Source organism: Vitis riparia, chromosome 15, assembly GCF_004353265.1.
Source record: "Vitis riparia cultivar Riparia Gloire de Montpellier isolate 1030 chromosome 15, EGFV_Vit.rip_1.0, whole genome shotgun sequence".
Taxonomy (NCBI): domain Eukaryota; kingdom Viridiplantae; phylum Streptophyta; class Magnoliopsida; order Vitales; family Vitaceae; genus Vitis; species Vitis riparia.
In genome coordinates, this window is record NC_048445.1 from 19,157,410 (window position 1) to 19,178,136 (window position 20,727).

General features: G+C 39.3%; 1 protein-coding gene and 1 pseudogene across 1 annotated transcript; both read left to right on the top strand.

The window, feature by feature from the left end:
* Positions 1-2,992: 2,992 nt before the first annotated feature.
* Positions 2,993-3,785, top strand: LOC117932042. Its single transcript, XM_034853089.1, has 2 exons — positions 2,993-3,556; positions 3,639-3,785. The coding sequence occupies exons 1-2, from the start codon at positions 2,993-2,995 to the stop codon at positions 3,783-3,785; spliced, it is 711 nt and encodes a 236-aa protein (XP_034708980.1).
* Positions 3,786-6,140: 2,355 nt separating this feature from the next.
* Positions 6,141-7,066, top strand: LOC117932656 (annotated as a pseudogene).
* The last annotated feature ends 13,661 nt before the right edge of the window (positions 7,067-20,727 follow it).

The window sequence follows — 20,727 nt, forward strand, 5'->3', positions numbered from 1 at the left end:
TATCTTCTCTTTGGCTCACTATTGATGACAGCATCGACAATGATTTAGATGGGATTCTGATCGATCAGCAAGTGAATAATTCCCATGATGCCCACCATTTCATTATTTTAGGATGAATCCTGATGTGCTAAGAGACTTGAGCACATGACCTTTATCTTCATCTGTTCCTTCCAGTTCTGATATCCTTTCTCGTATGGTTTTCGTCAGCTCAATTTCAAGCTTAAAAGAATCTGTGTGAGTTATGTATCGATCATGACACTGAATGTAACGCGAGAGCTCCCTTTTTGTATCAGAATGTTCCTTAGTTTTGTCCTTGAGTGCACAGTTCAGCAAATAGTTATGCTCAAACAAGAAATGCAGCAAAATCAACTTTGGGGATCTCAGTCAATGATGCTTCAACCTCTTCTTACCTGACGTCAATAGTTCCATCTTGATGCTCGGTGGGGCCATTAGAATGAGCCCTCTCATTACTAGATTCTTCCATATTATGCAGTGCGAGCCTTGCCTTCACTCTCATCAAAAGCTTGTTTACCATTTGAACTGGAGGACAAATATGCACAGGATCTACTTCTAAGGGAGAATATTTCCATAACTTGCACAGGATCATTCTCCATTGCTTACAGAAGCATCATCAATTCTCACCCTCCTGTAGAAAAGCACATAAGCAGTAACAAATTTGACATCCTCTGAATTTAGCTAATATGTAGCTATCATCAAAGTTGTACCACTGGTCCTCATCTAGAACCTTTATATGCACACCACTTCCCATGCCACCATATCCGAGTGCATAATTACATTGCCAAAAGTTGCATCGGGATTTCTTTGCTTAGTATTTTCCAAAGCCAGGCTAAATATTAATTCTAAATCCTTCTGCCCATTAAGAGACGTCTGGTTCAGAGAGTTCAGAGACTGTTTGTAGGGCAACTCTTTCAGAATCCAAGACACAAATTCTTGTTGCGTCCTTCTAGCAAATGCCAAGGAATTTTTGTGTCTCGCCCACGAAATGTTTGGTTTGATCATGGGAACTAAACACTTTACGAGTAGGATTTATCCCCCAATGAGCATACTTTGGATCTTGCAAACCTATGGGGAGAAGTGTTCTGCCGGATCTTTGATCGGCCGTTTGGATGGCCGAACGTTGTCCGTTTCCCTTGAAAATTTGAGGAGGTGTTCTACTTGACGAAAGTAACAATTCTACGGTGAGTGATCTTGATTTTAATAGTCTAATTCGTAGACCTATGGTAGGGAAACCTAACCCTAAAACTTTAATTAAATACATTTTTCCTTCAAAAAAATTGTAAATCTTGTCATTATGAGTTAATTAGGTAATGTTTAATATATAGGAATTTTATTGGATGATTGGGAGTATTTTGGAATTTTTGTGATTTCGGGAAAAAAAAAATTGGTTGATAAATTGTTGTTTTTGGGTTGTTAAAATTATTGGAATGGTTGGAAAATTATAAAATTGTGGTATAAGTTCTAATTTATTGATATGTGAATTTTTGAGAATTTTTTAGAATATTTTTGGTGATTTTATTGTGGAAAAATAATTATGTTTGATTATTGGAAATTATTGAGATGGTTGGAAAATTATAAAATTGTGGTATAAGTTATAATTTATTGATATGTGAATTTTTGAGAATTGTTGGAATAGTTTTGATAATTTTATTGGAGAGAAATAATTATATTTGAATATTGGAATTGTTGGGAAATTTTGGAATTTGGTATGATTGTAATTCCAATGATATTGGTGATACTTATGAATGAGGGTAATTAACCTAGTGGCATGCATTTGCATCATGGTTGTGTTAAGAAAGGATAAAAACTGTGAAAAGTGCATGAAATGGCAAAAGAAAGAGAAAAATGAATAGTGATGAAAAGTGAAGGCCCGTGTGAGGCAAACTAAGAAGAGAGAGATCCCTAGGATGAAAAACCCAAAAGTTTACCCTGAGAAGACTCCGAATGGGGAGTGTATTTGGGTACGGACGCATATTCTTCGGTGAAAGCCCGAGAACGATAGTGCATTGTATGATTGTGTGTCACATGTTCTTGTTGAAAATTGTGGAATCGGGTATAATTATAGAGATTGAAATATGTGGCTTGATCAAAATATGTGGCTTGATCAATGTTGGTGAATGTTTCTTTTGTGTTCTTTGGAACTTAGTAATCCTCATTATCCCTTTGGATGTTAGGCACCCTACTGAGCAATGTGGAATGCTCACCCATTCCTTTTTATATATTTTTAGATGCAAATATCATTCTTGAGGATCCACAGGCGGGGCAGGGAAGACTTCAGGATGCCTTTGGAGCAGCCTAGTAGAGTTTTTTATTGTGGTTGTGGTACTGGAACTTATTTTGAGCAAATTGTGGACTATGTGCTGTAATGAGACTATTTTGATTAAATTGTTCAATTGTGAACTTTTATTTTGGACTTTATGATAATTATTATATCGTGTTGCTTTTGAATATTGTTTGGTATGTTGTTAGTTGGTGGGAACTCTAGTGTGGTTTATACGTGGAGAAAAAAAAAATCAGAGTGTTTTGGTTGACTGCCAGCGTGGAGTAGGAGGAACCCTTAGGGTCAAACCTTTGACCTGGGGTCATGGGCCAAATTTTGGGTCATGGACCATTATGGTGTTAATTATGTTGAATTATGTATTGTGATTGTATGAAAGTGAAAGTTTTGATAGTTGTTGAAGTTGCTAAATGGTTATATGTGAATTTATTTTGCTCACCTTGGTAGTGTGGTTGAATTAGGGCTTGTTAAATTTGAAATGACAAGAAGGACCAGAAGAGGAAGCTCTAAAAGAGATGAGGAGTTGGAGTCGGTAAAAGAAGAATTTCGAGAAGTAAGAAGGGAGTTGAGAAAGACTGCCTAATTGATGAGAGGCTCGGGTTCCAGGAGGTCAAGAGGTACCCAGGGCTAAGAGGATTCAGATCATTCTCATAGGCGGAGTCGCTCTGAGAGGTAAGTAATGAGCCAGGTGAGGTGATGAAGAGATTCATGGTGATGCAACCTCCATCTTTTAATGGAGAGCCCAATGCGGAAGTATGTGAGCATTGGTTGAAGATGATGAAAATAATTCTGGTGAGGCTGGACATACTTGAGGAAAGGAGGGTAAGTCTGGCGGTATACATGCTTGTTGACAAAGCTGATTTTTGGTGGGAATCAATGAAAATAGTGTACAACACAGAGGTGATGACTTGGGAGGAATTTGAGAGAATCTTTCTAAGCAAATGTTTTGGAGAGGTGGCTAAGCATGCCAAGAGGGTGGAATTTGAGCACCTCATCCAAGGAACTATGTTGGTGCTGGAGTATGAGTCTCGCTTTTTGGAGTTGTCTAGATTCGCTTTGGGGATGATTAGTGAGGAAGGAGAAAAGACCAAGAGATTCCAGAAGGGGTTGAGGCCTACTATTAGAAACAGATTAGTCCCGTTGGCTATAAGGGACTATTTTGAGTTGGTTAAGATGGCTCTGTTGGTGGAGCAAGACATTGAGGAAACCAACCAAATTTGGGAGCAAATGGGGGATAGAAAAGGGAAACAAAGAATATGGGTAAGTTCCCACAGGAGACCCCAAGGCCTGCAGTAGAGGTAGAGAAGTCAGTAGTTTGAGGGGCATTCTTCGTTCTATGTAGGAGGTGAGTAGAGTGCTCAAAGAGTGGCTAATACTAGAGTATGTTATGGTTGTGGAACAGGAGACCACTTATGGAGGGCCTGCCCATTGCGGGGTGCACAGTAGGCTCGACCTCAGCCTCAGGGAGGTTCCTAGCAGCAGCCAATAGTGCCTTTCCAACCCTCTCAATTTCAGTTGCCTTACTACCAGATGCCACATTTACCCCCAGCAGGGCAGGGAGCTCGGACAGTTAGCATGAGTAATCAGACCCGTTCTTCTCAAGGGTTGAATGCTAGAAGTAGGGGAAGACAGGCAACATGAAGAATTTTTGCCTTGACCCCAACAGAGCCAGAGGAGGACGCCCTTTTGGTGGAAGGTATGATTTTGGTATATAGTACTTGGATGCATGTTTTTTTTTTTTTTTTTTATACTGGTGCAACTCATTATTTCATTTCTACATCTTGTGCTAATGCATTAGGGTTGAAAACAAAAATGGTAGAAACTCTGGTGCTTGTCGAGTCCCCTATGGGTATGAATTCTAGAGTTGATAGAATATGCAAGGGGTGCGTTATTACCTTGGCGGATAAAGCACTTAATGTGGATTTGAGGATTTTGGATATGATTGGGTATGATGTTATCTTGGGAATGGATTGGTTGATGGTGTATAAAGCGCTTATTGATTGTCATCGCCACATGATAATATTTTGTCTACCAGATGGATTTGAGGTTTGCTTTGTTGGAGGGAAGTGTGTTAGTTTGCCTTTTTCGCAGTTCAATCCGTGCTATCAGTATGTGTTGAGGAAGAGATCAATAAATTTCCTAGCTTGCCTTCATAGTAAGGAGAAAACCTAGAAGGACATTATATAAATTCCATTGGTGAGAAAGTTTCAGGACGTATTCCCAGATGAGTTGCCAGGTTTACCACCACATAGAGAGTTTGATTTCTTTGTTGAAGTATATCCAGGAACGGATCCTATTTCAGTATCCCCTTATAGGATGGCCCCTCTTAAGTTGAAGGAATTGAAAACTCAGCTGGAGGAATTGTTGAGTAAGGGTTTTATTCGTCTAACTATATCGCCATGGGGAGCCCTAGTGTTGTTATTGAAGAAGAAGATGGCACACTAAGGTTGTGTATTGACTATAGGAAGTTAAATAGAGTTATTGTGAAGAATAAGTATCCTCTTCCAAGGATAAATAACTTGTTTGATTAGTTGAAAGGTGCGAAGTATTTTAGTAAAATTGACTTGAGAACTGGGTATTGAGGGTTAGGGAAGAAGATTTCCTAAAACCGCTTTTAGAACGAGATATGGGCATTATGAATTCTTAATCATGCCTTTTGGGTTAACTAATGTCCCCGCTACTTTCATGGATTTAATGAACAGAATATTTCATGCTTACTTGGATCAGTTTGTGATTGTCTTTGTGGATGACATCTTGATTTACTCAAAGAGTTCGAAGGAGCATAAGTAGCATTTGGTGACCACCCTTAGAACTTTAAGAAGACATCAGTTGTATGGGAAATTGGACAAAAGTGAGTTTTGTCTTACTGAAGTGAATTTCTTAGGGCACGTGGTTTCTGAGGCAAGAATAGCAGTGGATCTGTAGACCCCCATGTTGGGGTGCATTTTATGCATTTTTTGTTTTGCCAGGTGTCCGGATTTCGAGGAGCCACGTGGAGTTTGAAGATTGGCCATCAGGTAGTGCATCTTGCCATTGGGAGAGAGCTGGTTGAAGCCATCAGAATTCGACACCTGTCCAAGGATGTGGGAAAAGCTGCAGACGGTTAGAGGATGTTGCCGGCTGCATGTGAGAGTGAGTGGGGTGCTTTTCAGGAAAAAACAGAGGAATGCTGCAGAGTGCTTGAGGGGGAGGAGTTTTTGTTTGATGAGATTGGGTGAAAAAAAAAGAAAACTGGAGTGTGAGGGCTCACGGAGGCTGGTCTGGAGAGATTTAGAGGGAGCTTCTGGGTTGAGAGATTTTCTGGGGGGGTAGAAGAGATTTTTTTTTAGGGTATCCATTGTGGTAAGAGGGAAGGGGAGAAGGAACTAAGAGAGTGACGGAGGAGGGAGGTTTTTGAAGCTGAGAGGAAAAGAATGGAGAAGGGGATTCACGGGAGCTAGAGTGAGTTTTTGAGAGAGACTTGGGAGGCAAGTTTGAGGTGAGCGAGCAAAGGGGCAGAGCTGTGTGTTTGGAGAGTAGAAGAGGTGCTGTTGTCTCATTAGTTTTGTTGATTTTAAAGGAGAACTTGAGGTGTTTGTAGCTGAACAGAGCTTTACCGGAAAAGGGTTCTCTCAGGTATGAATGCAGCTGATTTCTTGTTTGGTTTGGATTCTTATTACTCCTCTGCATTTCCTGTTGATATCTGGATATTTGTTGGTTTGTTTGGGGTGGATATTGGAGGCCACCGAATTGCTTGTTGAAACATAATCTTGCCTACATGTTTATCACTATTAATCTTAGTATGTTTTGCTCCTATTGTGAACATGGTCATAGTTGCATTTGATGCTATTTTTCTCACCTAAATCAGAGAAGGCTCATGGATAACTCATGATGTGAAGCTTTCTTTGAGGTCCTTTTTATTTGTTTCCTCTATGCTCTGTTTTCATTGCATTTTTCATTGTTGAGGCCACTTCTATTCTTGGATCTTGTTCATTATGCGGACTGAGAGGGGGGAGAAGAATAAGAAGAAGCAGAAAGGATGAGTAGAAGTTTGGGAATTCCGGTGAAGCTGCTTCATGAAGCTGCAGGGCATGTGGTTACAGTGGAGCTCAAGAGTGGGGAACTGTACAGAGGAAGCATGATCGACTGCGAAGACAACTGGAATTGTCAACTCGAAAACATCACCTTCACTGCTAAGGATGAAGAGGTTTCCTAACTTGAGCATGTCTTTATCCGTGGTAGCAAAGTCAGATTCATGGTCATTCCAGATATGTTAAAGAATGCTCCTGTTGGAAATATATCAAGCTCTGGCTCCTTGGGATTGAGTGGATCAGGAACAGGTCATGATTACTCAGCCTTGGGAATGTCAATTTCCAAAGTTCACTGCTCAGTCACAAATTCAGTGGGAGCTCCTAAATGCCATTTGGATAGTGACTTCGAGAAATCTGCTTCTCCCTCCATTGATGATTTACTTCTATCCGGTGCCTCAGCAGCTACTTCAAGCATGGTTTTTGGAAAGTTTCTTGGTCAAATTATCAAAGGTGCAAGCCCATTCAGACTTCTACAAGACTATGCTTCTGACGACAGTGCAGAAAATGGTGTTGTGCTATGTGCTGAAGATGTTATCCCTGTAAGCGTGTCACCATCAGTCACAGCTGATACTGGTTTGCATGGAGATATTAAATATAATCTGGACTCTGGTTTAGGATCTGAGCGCACTTGCAGGACTGAGAGGAGTTTTGAGTGACCTGAATCACTAGTGGATGTAAAAGAAGTTAAAACATCTACTACTACCAGCAGCCACTTCTATCCCATCACCTAATAAACGAATCATCATATCCATTGCCCACGTATCCATCGCATTCCACCCCCATGTCTACACTTCTAATTTCCAAAATACCCATTATCCACCATTCATTCCATACTATGCATATCACCAATTCTTGCATATACACATTGCCATACTCGTTATATCCCTACATTCTGCCACTCATCCCACTAATCGATGCCCATTCAGTTACTAAATCATTTTTCAACCATCCCACTCACTGTTCAAGCCCAATTTTCTCACCACTATTCACCACCCATGAATCCCTTTTCCTTTGTTGCCCTGCATGTGGTCATCCTCATCCATGTATCCCTATCAAGAAGACAAGTGCTCCATTACTCTTGATGCTTTAAAGTGGGTTGATTGAGGAATTGAGAAGTTGTCCTCGAACGACGCCGGCGGCTTGCCGCCTGCGGCGAAACGCCTCCGCCATCATCAAAGCACCAGTCCAACCATACCCAAATTTCTTTCTTTATTGCTTCCCGACGTGAAAGCTCCTCCATCCATGCATCGGAGAGGATGCTTTACAAACTGAGAAGAGCAACCATGTGAAGCAGGTACTGGCCCACCTGAAGACTCTTGTTTCACTGTGTAAGGTGCTTGGTCTGGATTTCAAGCACACAGTTGCTGAGATTCACCCCCCTACGGATGATTCCATAGGATTGAGAAACCTAAGCAATCATGTAATTGATAAGTGGGCTGCCATAATACTAAGTTGACGAGAAGTCAAGACACAGAGAATGCGTAAGTTTCCATGTTGGAGCTCTGGAGTTTAATGGATACACCAATCAAGGAGCGACAGATGTTCAGAATGTTACCAGTAATGTCGCTGCTTCAGAACACGAAATTATTGGACCTAACACTCTTTCCCTGGATTTTATTAACTATGTTGAGGCAGAAGTATCAAGGTTAGAGCGGCTGAAATCAAGCAAGATGAAAGAGATTATTTTGAAGAAGATGGCAGAACTGGAGGAGATATGCAGTAGGCACGTACCTGCAGCAGAGCATGTGAAGTTAGAATTGCAGCCGGCACGAGGAGATGCCCAGAGCTTGGCCGCAGCAAGGCAGGAGTTTATTTCTAAAGTTCAGCAACTGGCTCAGGATCTACAGAGATCCCACTCAAATGGTGCAGCTGATCATCACCTTCAGCGGTGGAGTAAAACTCGGTGCAGCAAGCACATACTTGTAACTGCGGATGATGAATCTGGGGATATGCATATGGGATCTCAGGATGCCAAAGGTTCCAATCAAAGAGCTTCCTGGACATACACACTGGACATGGACTGTGAAGTGCCATCCAGAATATGGACTGATTCTGAGTGCAGGAACAGATTCATTTGTCAGCTTGTGGTTGGCTCCTACGTCTAGTAATGTTGACTTGAGCATAGAGAACTATGAAGAACTCTTTGGTGTATCTCAAAAATCACTCAGAATAGCTCCTTGAGAATGGCGGAATTGATAGTTTGTTTGGAAGTGGGAGTTTGCTTGGTATTGATACCAGTGCACGGGGTGCATGTGTTGTTGAGAGTTGATACCTTGCAAGCTGACGGAGACAAGGAATAAAAGTAAGCATTCTGGTGGATGCAATTCAAGCTTGTGGAGATCAGATGACAGCTGGAGGCTTCTTTCACTCTGATAAAGTCTTTACCACCTCACTTCATATGAACCATGGTTCATGGGGTCCATCACATCCGCAGTCTGGTTACATTGATGGGATTGGTGGAAGGGATGCAATTGCCCAAAATGGTAAAAGCATTGGAAGGGTCTGCTGTAACGGCCATAATTCATACCCACTACCACTCACGCCTATTATTTCCCTAACCCTATCACTAAACCTGACTCTCTCTCCATACCCATCTGACCCATTACTTCAAGCCCATTGAATCCCTCTTTCGCGTCCATCTTTGTCACTACCTATTATTCCACTCAACACCACCCTTCATATACAACCATTCTTCTCACTTCCTATACCTTATCCTCTGGCCGATCACCTTACTACCTTGCCCATTCTCCTATATGCATGTCCCCATTCAAACCCTTATGCATCTTCACGTTCATTGCTTGTACCTACATCGATATATCCCACACCATTTGTTTCCACTACCAAGGCTACCCCACCTTGCATGCCCTCCACTCATAAATCATCAACAGTGCCTTTGAGCCCTCGTCTATGACGACCAAATATGGCCCACGCCATGGCCAGTACATGGCATGCTGTCTGATGTACCGAGGTACTGTGGCGCCCAAGGGCGTGAACGCAGCTGTGGCCACTGTCAGGACAAAGCGCACTATTCAACTTGTTGATTGGTGTCCTACTGGATTCAAGTGTGGTATCAACTACCAGCCACCAACTGTTATTCCCAGAAGAAATCATTAGAGAAAGCAGGTGCCATTATGCAAAAGATGAGAGACATGGTTTGAAGCTAATGGATATCAATATTCTCCAAGCCAAATTGGGGCCTTTATTCTTACAAAGATGAAAGAAACTGTGGAGTCTTATCTTGGGAAAACAGTCTCAAAAGCAGTGATCACTGCACCGGCTTATTTCAATGATGCTCAAGGACAAGCAACAAGGAACGCTTCTGACCTCATCTACTAGCCTTGACAGCCACTTCCACCAGCATCTGTAAAATATTCTGAAGCTCTGGACTTTGGCTATACTGTTCTAAATATTAGTCAGGATGGCTTGGCAAGAGGAGTGTTATAGGAAGCTTTTGTCTTTTGTAAAAGTGAATAAAGCGTGGAAGTTTTAGGTTTGCTGCCGTTGTGGTGGGAAATTTAAAGATTCAGAATTGCACATGCAGCATGTTGTGCAGGAGCACATGGGGAACCTCTTACTCAAAATGCAGTCTGTTTAGCCCCGAAACATTGACAATGAGTGGATTGAGATGATTGTTAATTGTTCTTAGAAACCATTGGATATCTCCGCTACAGTTAAAGTGCTGAGAAATGAATCAAAAATGTCAACAAAATGAACTTGTTGATGAATTTTACACAGGGAACAATACAGAGGAGTGCATTGATTGCTTCAAAGATGCAAAGTAGAGCAACAGGACAAGTCGGGTCTTCAGTAGCTTCAGGCTCCAATGCAGAATTATTGGACTTTGATAGCTGGTTCACAAGGCTCCTCATTCATATGGCCACCTCGGGGTACCTCTGATCAGTCTTCACCCATAGTCAGTTTCACTATACTCATGATCTCACAGTATTCATCACTCTGGCTCCGTTGGGATTTTAGAGAAGGTATGCAACTAGTGTTCAAGGTGCACCAAGTTCAGAATCCCACCTGTGCACTGGACCTACAAGCACGACCTGTTTTGCATGGCCACCTTTGGCATGCAGCTAAAGGGCCACGTGTCATCTTCCCTTTTCTCCAATCCTCTTTAATTTTGAAAAAGATTTTCCCAAACTTCATTTTGTAAATGATTTCCTAAATTCCGGTTTTTAAATAACTTCAAGTCTCCAAAGCTTTCATCCTTAGAGTTTTTAGGACTCAAAATCCCATTTTTAATAAAACTTGGTTGCCATTTTCTCTCCGACAAGCCACTTTTGAATTTTCTTTGATTTTCAAAATGTTTTAAAATAAGTGTGAATTTATTTTTCGTAATTCTTGGTGATAGAATTTACGAAATTAATTCATACAAAAATAAACGGGCTTTGGTGGGGGCCCCACATCAAATAAATTTTCATCAAAATAAAAGTGAATTTGAAATAATACCATACATGATACTGGTGCTTCTTTATCTAGTTGGGTGATATGAGTGATATACTTTATGTTCATTACTATGCACTAACCCCATTTTGTGATAGTGCATTGCCGTTTGCTGATCAGGTATGCATCCACTTCCACTTTGGTTATTCTCTATGCATATTTTGATTATCGTATGTGCATGATCGCTTTGAGTATTCATTGATTTCCTCATCATTGCCACATCAGCTTCATTTTATTAGTAGAGACCCGACTTTAGGGACTTAGAGGGGTGCTACGGTCTTTACCGTACCTTCCCGATAAGTAACCTGACCCCCGAACCCGATCCGGTTTTTCGTAGATCACCTTTTCCAAATAAGGAGTCGCACTTAGGGTTTTCTTTCTTATTTTGTTTGCCCTTTTAAAATAAAACAAAAATAAGTGGCGACTCCAAGTCATTTTTGAATAAATAAAATCATTTTCAAATAAAAATCGAGCTCGCCATCGAGTGAGAAACGCATTGAGCAGAAATGCGGGGTCCATAGGATCATTCCAAGGTGGAAGTTGTACTGGAGTGGCAAAGGCCTACTAATGTATTTGAGGTTAGAAGTTTCTTGGGGTTGGCTGGATATTATAGGAGGTTTGTGGAAGACTTCTCTAGGATTGCAGCACCAATGACTCGGTTGACTAGAAAATGAGTGAAGTTTGAATGGAATGAGGAGTGTGAGAATGTTTTCTAGGAGTTGAAGCGGAAATTGACCACTACTCCAGTGTTAATTGCTCCTATTTATGGAGAGTTGTTTACAGTTTATTGTGATGCTTCTACAGTGGGGCTAGGGTGTGTGCTAATGCAGCAAGACAGGGTGGTAGCTTATGCCTCAAGACAATTAAAGCAACATGAGCGGAATTATCCCGCACATGATTTGGAGCTTGCAGTAGTGGTGTTTGCCCTTAAGACTTGGAGACACTATTTGTATGGAGAGAAGTTTGACGTGTACTCTGATCACAAGAGTTTGAAATACATTTTCACTCATAAGGATCTGAACTCTAGGTAGAGGAGATGGATGGAGACATTGGAAGATTATGATTTTTCTCTTCATTACCATCCTGGAAAGGCCAATGTTGTAGCAGATGCCTTGAGTAGGAAGAGCTATGGTCATTTGTCTAGCTTAGGGTTGAGAGAGTTTGAGATGCATGTAGTTATTGAGGATTTTGAGTTATGTCTTGGTTGGGAAGGACAGGGTCCATGCTTATACAATATATCGGCTAGATCAATGTTTATCCAAAGAATAGTGGAGACCCAAGTTCACGATGAGTTTTTAGAAAAAGTTAAAGCCCAGTTGGTAGAAGGTGAAGTAGATGAAAATTGGTCTATGCATGTGGATGAGAGTGTGAGATTTAGAGGAAGGTTGTGTGTACCAAGAGATATGGAGTTGAGGAATGAACTTCTAGCAGATGCTCAAAGGGTAAAGTATACCATCCACCCTGTGAATACCAAGATGTATCAAGACTTAAAGAGACTATTCTAGTGGAGTGGGTTGAGAGAGACATTGCTCAGTTTGTAGCCAACTATCAGATTTGTTAGCAAGTGAAGGCTAAACACTAGAGGCCTGTAGGGTTGTTGCAACTTTTACCTATACATGAGTGGAAGTGGGATCATATCACTACGGCACTATGCACTTTGTGATAGGGTTGCCAAGAACTAGAAGCAAGAAAAATGGAGTTTGGGTGATTGTGGATCATCTTACTAAGTCAGCTCATTTTCTAGCCATGAAGATTACGGATTCCATGAACTCTTTGGCTAAGCTGTATATACAGGAGATTGTGAGATTGCATAGGATACCTTTGTCTATAATGTCTAACAGGAACCCTAAGTTTATTTCTCAATTTTGGCAGAGTTTACAAAGAGCTTTGGGCACCCAATTGAATTTTAGCACCGCTTTTCATCCTCAGACAGATGGTTAATCAGAAAGAGTGATCTAGATCTTAGAAGACATGTTAAGGGCTTGTGTTTTGGACTTTGGAGGAAATTGGGCAGATTATTTACCTTTGTCAGAGTTTGCTTATAACAACAGTTACCAATCTAGTATTGGCATGACACCTTATGAGGCACTCTATGGGAGACCTTGTAGATCACCATTGTGTTGCATAAAGTTGGGTGAGAGTCATTTGTTGTGACCTGAGATTGTCCAAGAGACTATAGAAAAGAAACAACTCATCAAGGAAAAGCTTAAGACTGCCCAAGATAGACAGTAAAGCTATGTAGACCAAAGGAAAAGGCCCTTAGAGTTTGAAGAAGGGGATTGGGTGTTTGTAAAAGTGTCCCCTCAGAGAGGCATATTTCGATTTGGGAAAAGGGGGAAGTTAGCCCCTAAATTTGTGGGACCATTTCAGATTGATAAGAAAGTTGACCTAGTGGCATATGAGTTAGTCTTGGCTCAACAGTGGTCTCTTTTGCATGATATTTTCCATGTGTCGATGCTAAGGAAGTGTACTCCAAATCCAACTTGGGTAGTGGATTTGCAAGATGTTCAGATTAGTGAAGATACTTCTTATGTGGAGGAACCTTTACAAATTTTGGAAGTTGGAGAACATAGGTTCAGGAACTAGGTGATTCCTGCAGTCAAAGTGTGGTGGCAACACCATGGGATAGAAGAAACCACTTGGAAACCCGAGGAAGAAATGAAGCGACACTATCCGCAACTCTTCTATAATTTTTAAGGTAAGCTCATTTAAATTTCGGGACGAAATTTCTTTTAGGGGGGTAGGATGTAATGATCGGGTTTTCAAGCCACGTTAGAAATTCTAGTTTGAAAAGTTTTCTTTTGAGTGGTGGTTAAAAAGTCAAAAAGAAAAGTGATTGGAGAACATGTGCTAAATTTGGATTGGCGAAATTCGAATTATTTTGTTGGTCAATTAGGCGAGTTAAAAATTTTGTGCCACGTTAGTTTTATGGTAGAAAATTTCTTAGGATTTTAGAAATTGAAAATTTTCGGAAATGAAAAATGAAAAATCAATGAATTAAAATTAATTAGAACTAATTAAGTAAAAATTAAATTAAATTGCTTAATAATAAAATTGAGAAAATTAAATTTTTTGGTTGGTGTTTAATAAATTAATTTGTGTGTTGTTAAAAAAAAATGAAATGAATTGGAAATGAAATGAGAAATGAAATAAAGCAAATGAAATAAAAAGAAAAATGAAATAATTCAAGGGCTTTTGGGTGTTGGGTCGTGGGCTGTGGTTAGGTTAAAAACAAAGGAATTGGGTTAAAAAGAAAAAAAGAAAAAAGAAAAAAAAATGATAGAAAGTGATAGAAAATGGGAGCTCTCGGCACTGTGAGGAGAAGTGTTCAGCCGGATCTTTGGACGGTTGAACGTCGTTCGTTTCACCTAAAAATTTGAGGTGGTGTTCTACTCGATGAGAGGAACAATTCTATGGTGGTCAATTTTGATTTTAATGCTCTGATTCATAGATTTGTGGTAGGGAAACCTAACCCTAAAACTTTAATTAAATGCGTTTTTCCTTGAAAAAAAATTGTAGATCTTGTCATTATGAGTTAATTAGGTAATGTTTGAGATATAGGAATTTTATTGGATAATTGAGAGTATTTTTGGAATTTTCATGATTTCAGGAAATTTTGTTTGGTTGATAAATGGTTGTTTTAGGGTTGTTAAAATTATTGGAATGGTTGGAAAATTATAAAATTGTGGTATAAGTTATAATTTATTGATATGTGAATTTTTTAGCATTTGTTGGAGTATTTTTGGTGATGTTATTGTGGAAAAATAATTATATTTGATTATTGGAAATTATTGGGATGATTGGAAAATTATAAAATTGTGGTATAAGTTATAATTTATTGATATGTGAATTTTTTAGAATTTGTTGGAGTATTTTTGGTGATGTTATTGTGGAAAAATAATTATATTTGATTATTGGAAATTATCGGGATGATTGGAAAATTATAAAATTGTGGTATAAGTTATAATTTATTGATATGTGAATTTTTTAGAATTTGTTGGAATATTTTTGGTGATTTTATTGTGGAAAAATAATTATGTTTGATTATTAGAAATTATTGGGATGGTTGGAAAATTATAAAATTGTGGTATAAGTTATAATTTATTGATATGTGAATTTTTGAGAATTGTTAGAATATTTTTGAAATTTTGTTGGAGAGAAATAATTATAATTGAATATTGGAATTGTTGGGAAATTTTGGAATTTGGCATGATTGTAATTCCAATGATATTGGTGATACTTATGAATGAGGGTAATTAATCTCATGACATGCATTTGCATTATGGTTGTGTGAAGAAAGGATAAAAACTATGAAAAGTGCATGAAATGGCAAAAGAAAGAGAAAAATGAATAGTGATGAAAAGTGAAGGCCCATGTGAGGAGAATTAAGAAGGGAAAAAGATCACTAAGGTGAAAGACCCAAAAGTTTACCCTGGGAAGACTTTGAATGGGGAGTGTATTTGGGTACGGAAGCGTATCTTTCAGTGAAAGCCCGAGAATGATAGTGCATTGTATGATTGTGTGTCACATGTTCATATGCATTTCATTTAATTGTTGAAAATTGTGGAATTAGGTATAATTATAGAGATTGAAATATGTGGCTTGATCAATGTTGGTGAATGTTTCTTTTCTGTTCTTTGGAACTTAGCAATCCTCATTATCCCTTTGAGTGTTAGGCACCCTACTGAGCAATATGGAATGCTCACCCCTTCTTTTTTACATCTTTTTAGATGCAAATATCACTCCTGAGGATCCACATGTGGGGCAATGAGGACTTCAGGATGCCCCTGGAGGGGCCTTGTAAAGTGCTTTGTATTTATTGTGGTTGTGGTACTGGAACTTGTTTTGAGCAAACTATGGACTATGTGCTGTAATGAGACTATTTTGATTAAACTGTTCAGTTGTGAACTTTTATTTTGGACTTTATGATAATTATTATATCATGCTGCTTTTGAATATTGTTTGGTATGTTGTTAGTTGGTGGGAACTCTAGGGTGGTTTATACATGGAGAAAAAAAAAATTCAGAGTGTTTTGGTTGACTGCCAGCGTGGAGTAGGAGGAACCCTTAGGGTCAAAACTTTGACCTGAGGTCATGGGCCAAATTTTGGGTCGCCCAAAATTTGGGTCGTGACATCCACCGAGATGCTGAAAACTACAACAATAACAGAAGTTGAGCCACTGACAATCTCATACACAAACACAGTCTCCACAATTCTGGGCATTCCAATGTTGTCCAATCAGGATCTATTTTGGTCTTTTTCATCTCAAGGAGCACCTAGAGGAGGAGAACGGTGGGTCATGCATGCTAAAGTTGCATGCATGTGAGCAAGATGAGGAAGAAGTTGGTAGGGATCGAATGGTAAAGTGGTGGGGACTGGGTCGAAGCATGCCATTAGCTCATTAATCTCATTTGAAATCCTCTTGTTGTTCAATCAGTTGCACTTTGTCAAATTTAGACCCAATTGGGACACACATTTAATTTCCCATTAGAGTTCCTGTGATATGATTTTGGAGTTGCTGTAGAGAAAAGGTTCTCAACCTCTGGCATATCAATCTTTGGAACCTTGGAAGCTTCATTAGAATTTACAAATATCACAAAATTATCTATGTAATTAGCAGCTAAGGATCCCTCCTCAATAAATCTAGAATCGAGATTTGTTAAGTAATCCTACAATAAGAGCAGCGCCTTTTTCATATTCTTTGAGCTTCACACAAAGGCCATGAATGAGAGTCCCATTTCTTCAATCAAAGCGTGTCTAGACAAAGCTCCTCGCTTGTCGATTCTGTTTCCCAGTACCAGTGAAGGAATACCATTCAGTGAGGGTTTGTTAAGCAGAACGTGGACATCTCTCATTAGCAGTTATAAGAGGTAATGCACCGTTCTCAATTGCTACTCCATTGACATTTGCCACCAGTTCCCTAAGTAACTGTTAAACAAATGGGTTTCTGATCCCAAAGAACTCTTCACCATCTGTCTTGCATGAAAGTCGATCTCATTCAGGGGAATAGTAGTTTATCACAATAATGTCACTCTGACCATTCAGCATCATTCCAACAATCATCGAATTCCATGTTTCTAGGTTCCTATTGCTACTCAATTCTGTGAATATGCCATAAGCCCAATGCCAATGGCCACAATTGGAATACATGTCCACAAGTGAAGTTCCCACCATATTATCAAAATTGATCTCAATCTTCACCTCCCATGAATCTACCTACCAAATCAAATATACAAAAGTTTGGTACATGCAGGAAGAATTGAAACCAATGTCACCAAATTGGGCACTTCACTTGAAGACTCCAACAAGTCCTTAAACACATTAAAGACCAAATGCAGAGTCCCCTTTTGCAAAAGCCCTGGAATCCTAAACCCTTCTGCTACCGACCTGACCACTCTCACGTTCAGCTTTTGGTGATTTACCATCTACAAGACCACTCACCAGAGCTTTCCTAGAGCTCATTTTCTTATTTGTTAGAAGGAAATGCAGGCAAGAAGAAAAGAGAAACAGATAAATAGAGAAAACATAGAGAATGGAGAGAAAAGAAAACAGAGAATATTTTGGAATTCCAGCCCAAACACAAAATAAGCTTGGGACAAATTTATATAGTGTAGGAAAGGTAAAACCAACCATACATGTGGCAAGACCTGATACAAAGTAACATTTCCTACAACTGAGCATAACTAATTACATTATTTAACATCCCCCCGCAAGCTGAGAGGGCTGTGAAGCATAGTCAGCTTGTTTTGTAGACTTTGAAAGTGAGGCACAGGAAACAACTTGGTTAGGTAGTCTACAAGTTGTTCTTCAAAAGGTGTAAATTTGACCAATAGGGATTTATAGAGTACACGATCACGAACGAAATGATAATCGATTTCAATGTGCTTCGTACGAGCATGCAAAAAGAGATGAACAACAAGATGTGTGGCGCTAAGATTGTCACAAAAGAGGACTGGGGGAGTGAAAAGCAGAATGTGTAGTTCAGTGAGAAATGTTTCAATCCAAATAAGTTCTAAAGCGGCATTAGCAAGGCCTCTATATTCGGACTCAGCACTTGAACGGGAAACAACTTTTTGTTTAGTATAAGACCATTAAATCAAATTAGCGCCAAGGAAACAACAATGGCCACTTGTACTTTTCGATCATCCAGGCAGCCAGCCCAATCAGCATCAATATAACAAGTGAGAGAAAGATCAGTAGATGGTTGAAGAGAAATGCCATGAGAAATTGTACTCTTGAGATAGCGAAGAATCCTCTTAACAGCTTGCCAATGAGTTGTGGTTGGAGAATGCATGAATTACCAGACCTGTTGACAGAAAAACTGATGTCAGGTCGGGTGATGGTACAATACTATAGAGCCCCCACAATGTTGCGGTACAAAAATGGATATGAAAGAGGCTCACCATCATACAAGGACAAGGAAGATGAGGCGCTCATAGAAGTAGAAGAATGCTTACAGTCAAACATTTGAGCCCAATGAAGGAGATCAACAATGTACTTGTGTTGACATAGATGCAAGGATGATGGGGTACAAGAAACTTGAATGCCCAAAAAATAAGAGAGAGGCCCCAAATCCTTGAGAGCAAACTGATTATGTAGTTGGTCAATCAAGGAGTTCACCAAGACAGAGTGACTACTTACGATAATAATATCATCCACATAAATCAACAAAATAATAATGAAGGAGCCTTTGTTGGAAAAGAACACTGAAACATCATATTTGGAGCCTTGGAAACCACACTACAGCAAATAAGTACTGAGCTTTGTATACCATGCACGAGGACTTTGTTTAAGTTCGTACAAAACCTTGTTCAACTTGCAAACATAGCTTGGATTAGTAGCACTGATAAAACCAGGGGGTTGCTCCATGAAAATAGTTTCTAATAGATCACCATTTAAGAATGCATTATGGACATCCAATTGTTTGATGGGCCATTGAAGAGAAAGAGCTAAACTTAAAAAAATTTAGATAGTAGTGGGCTTAACAATTGGGCTAAAGGTTTCAAAATAATCCAAGCCAAGTGTTTGTTGAAAATCTTTAGCAATTAACCGGGCTTTATATCTTTCAAGTGAGCCATCCGATTTGAGCTTGACCCTAAAGACCCACTTGCAGCCAATTACTTTGTGATCAAGTGGTAGAGGCATCAATGTCCAAGTATCATTTCTAATAAGGGCCTCATATTCTATAGTCATAGCCCTTTGCCAGTGAGCATATTTGACTGCTTGTTGAAAAGAGGTAAGCTAAAAAAGAGCAAGATCAACAAGGAAATTAAGTGTTGCCACAAGGGTTTTAGGTTTATAAATCCTAGCCTTGGATCTAGTCACCATGGAATGAGTGTTGGTGGGAGGTGGGGAGCGATGGATAACAGAGTCTAGTAAGTCAGTAGGTACAACAAATGGAATTGGACATATTGAAGTAGTAGGATGAGTGTCCTGTGAGAGATAAGAAGAGAGAGATGTGGGAAGAGAAGAAGAAGAAGAATGAGAAGATAATGGGAATGTAGATCGATGAAGGGAAGGAGAAGAATAAGAAGGTAAGAAAGAAATAGGATGTAGTGGTTGAGGAAGGAAATGAAAGGGAAATAGGGAGATTAGGACTAAACATAGATGAAAGAGGAGGAGAGGAAGAAGAAGAAGAAGAGAAAGGAAAAGAGAACTCATTGAAAACAACATGATGGGAAACATAAATCTGACCTGTTTATTTATTTAAGCACAAATAACCTTTATAGTGAGGACTAAACCCAAGAAAGACACATTCAGTGGAGCGAAATTGAAGTTTATGTTAATTCAAAGGTCTTAAAAATGGGAAACAGAAGCAGCCAAACACTCGAAATGAAGAATAAGAAGGAGATTTATCATAAAGCAAGTCAAAGGGAGTTTTGTTATTCAAGACAACGGTAGGTAATCTGTTGATTAAGTACACAACATATTGGAATGCATATGGCTAATAGGAAATAGGAAATAGGAACAGAAGAATGGGTTAACATGGACAAGCCAACTTCAACAACATGGTGATTTTTGTGCTTAACTTGCCCATTTTGTTGGGGAGTATAAGGATAAGGATGACGATGATGAATACCAAGATTTTCAAGAAAAGGTTTAAGTGGGCGAAATTCACCATTCCAATCAGTTTTCAAGGCCCTAATAGTTGTGTTAAATTGATTTTCAATGAGATTTTTGAATTTTAGAAAGTAGGAGAAAATTGCATCTTTGTTTTTTAACAAATAAAACCGAGTAAAGCGAGAGTAATCATCAATAAAAAGAAGGAAGTAACGAGCATAAATGATAGATAAGACATGGGAAGGACCCCAAAGATCAGAGTGAACCAAATCAAAAGGTTTCATTACTTTAGATTCTGAAAGTACAAATGGTAATCTATGGCTCTTAGCCAATTGACAAGAGGAACACACATAAAAAAATTTAGAAAATTTCACATTACAACTCCTCATAACTTGAGTAACTACATTAGAAGCAAGGTGTCCTAGTCTATTGTGACACAATACGACATTATTATGCTAAGTGATGAATGCTTAAGCACAATTGAAGGATAGTTGAGTAGTAGGAAATGAAGGTGAAGTTGATGAAGATGAGACAACAAGGGATGGCAAAGTATTGACTGATGATGAAACTTTGTAAAGTCCATCTTTAAGTATTCCCTGAAAAAGTACCCTCCCCGAGGCTTGATCCTTCACAAGAAAATGAGAGGGATAGAATTCAACAAAAGCTTGATTATCAGAACAAAGCTTAGTGACACTGATAAGTTGTTTTGAGATTTGAGGAGTGTGCAAGACATGTTTTTAATGAATCGGTTTCACAAGACTAGAAATCATGGCATTACCAATATGTGAAATTCCAATTGACTTACCATTGCCCACCATAGCCTACTCATCACCAGTAAACACACAAGGATCT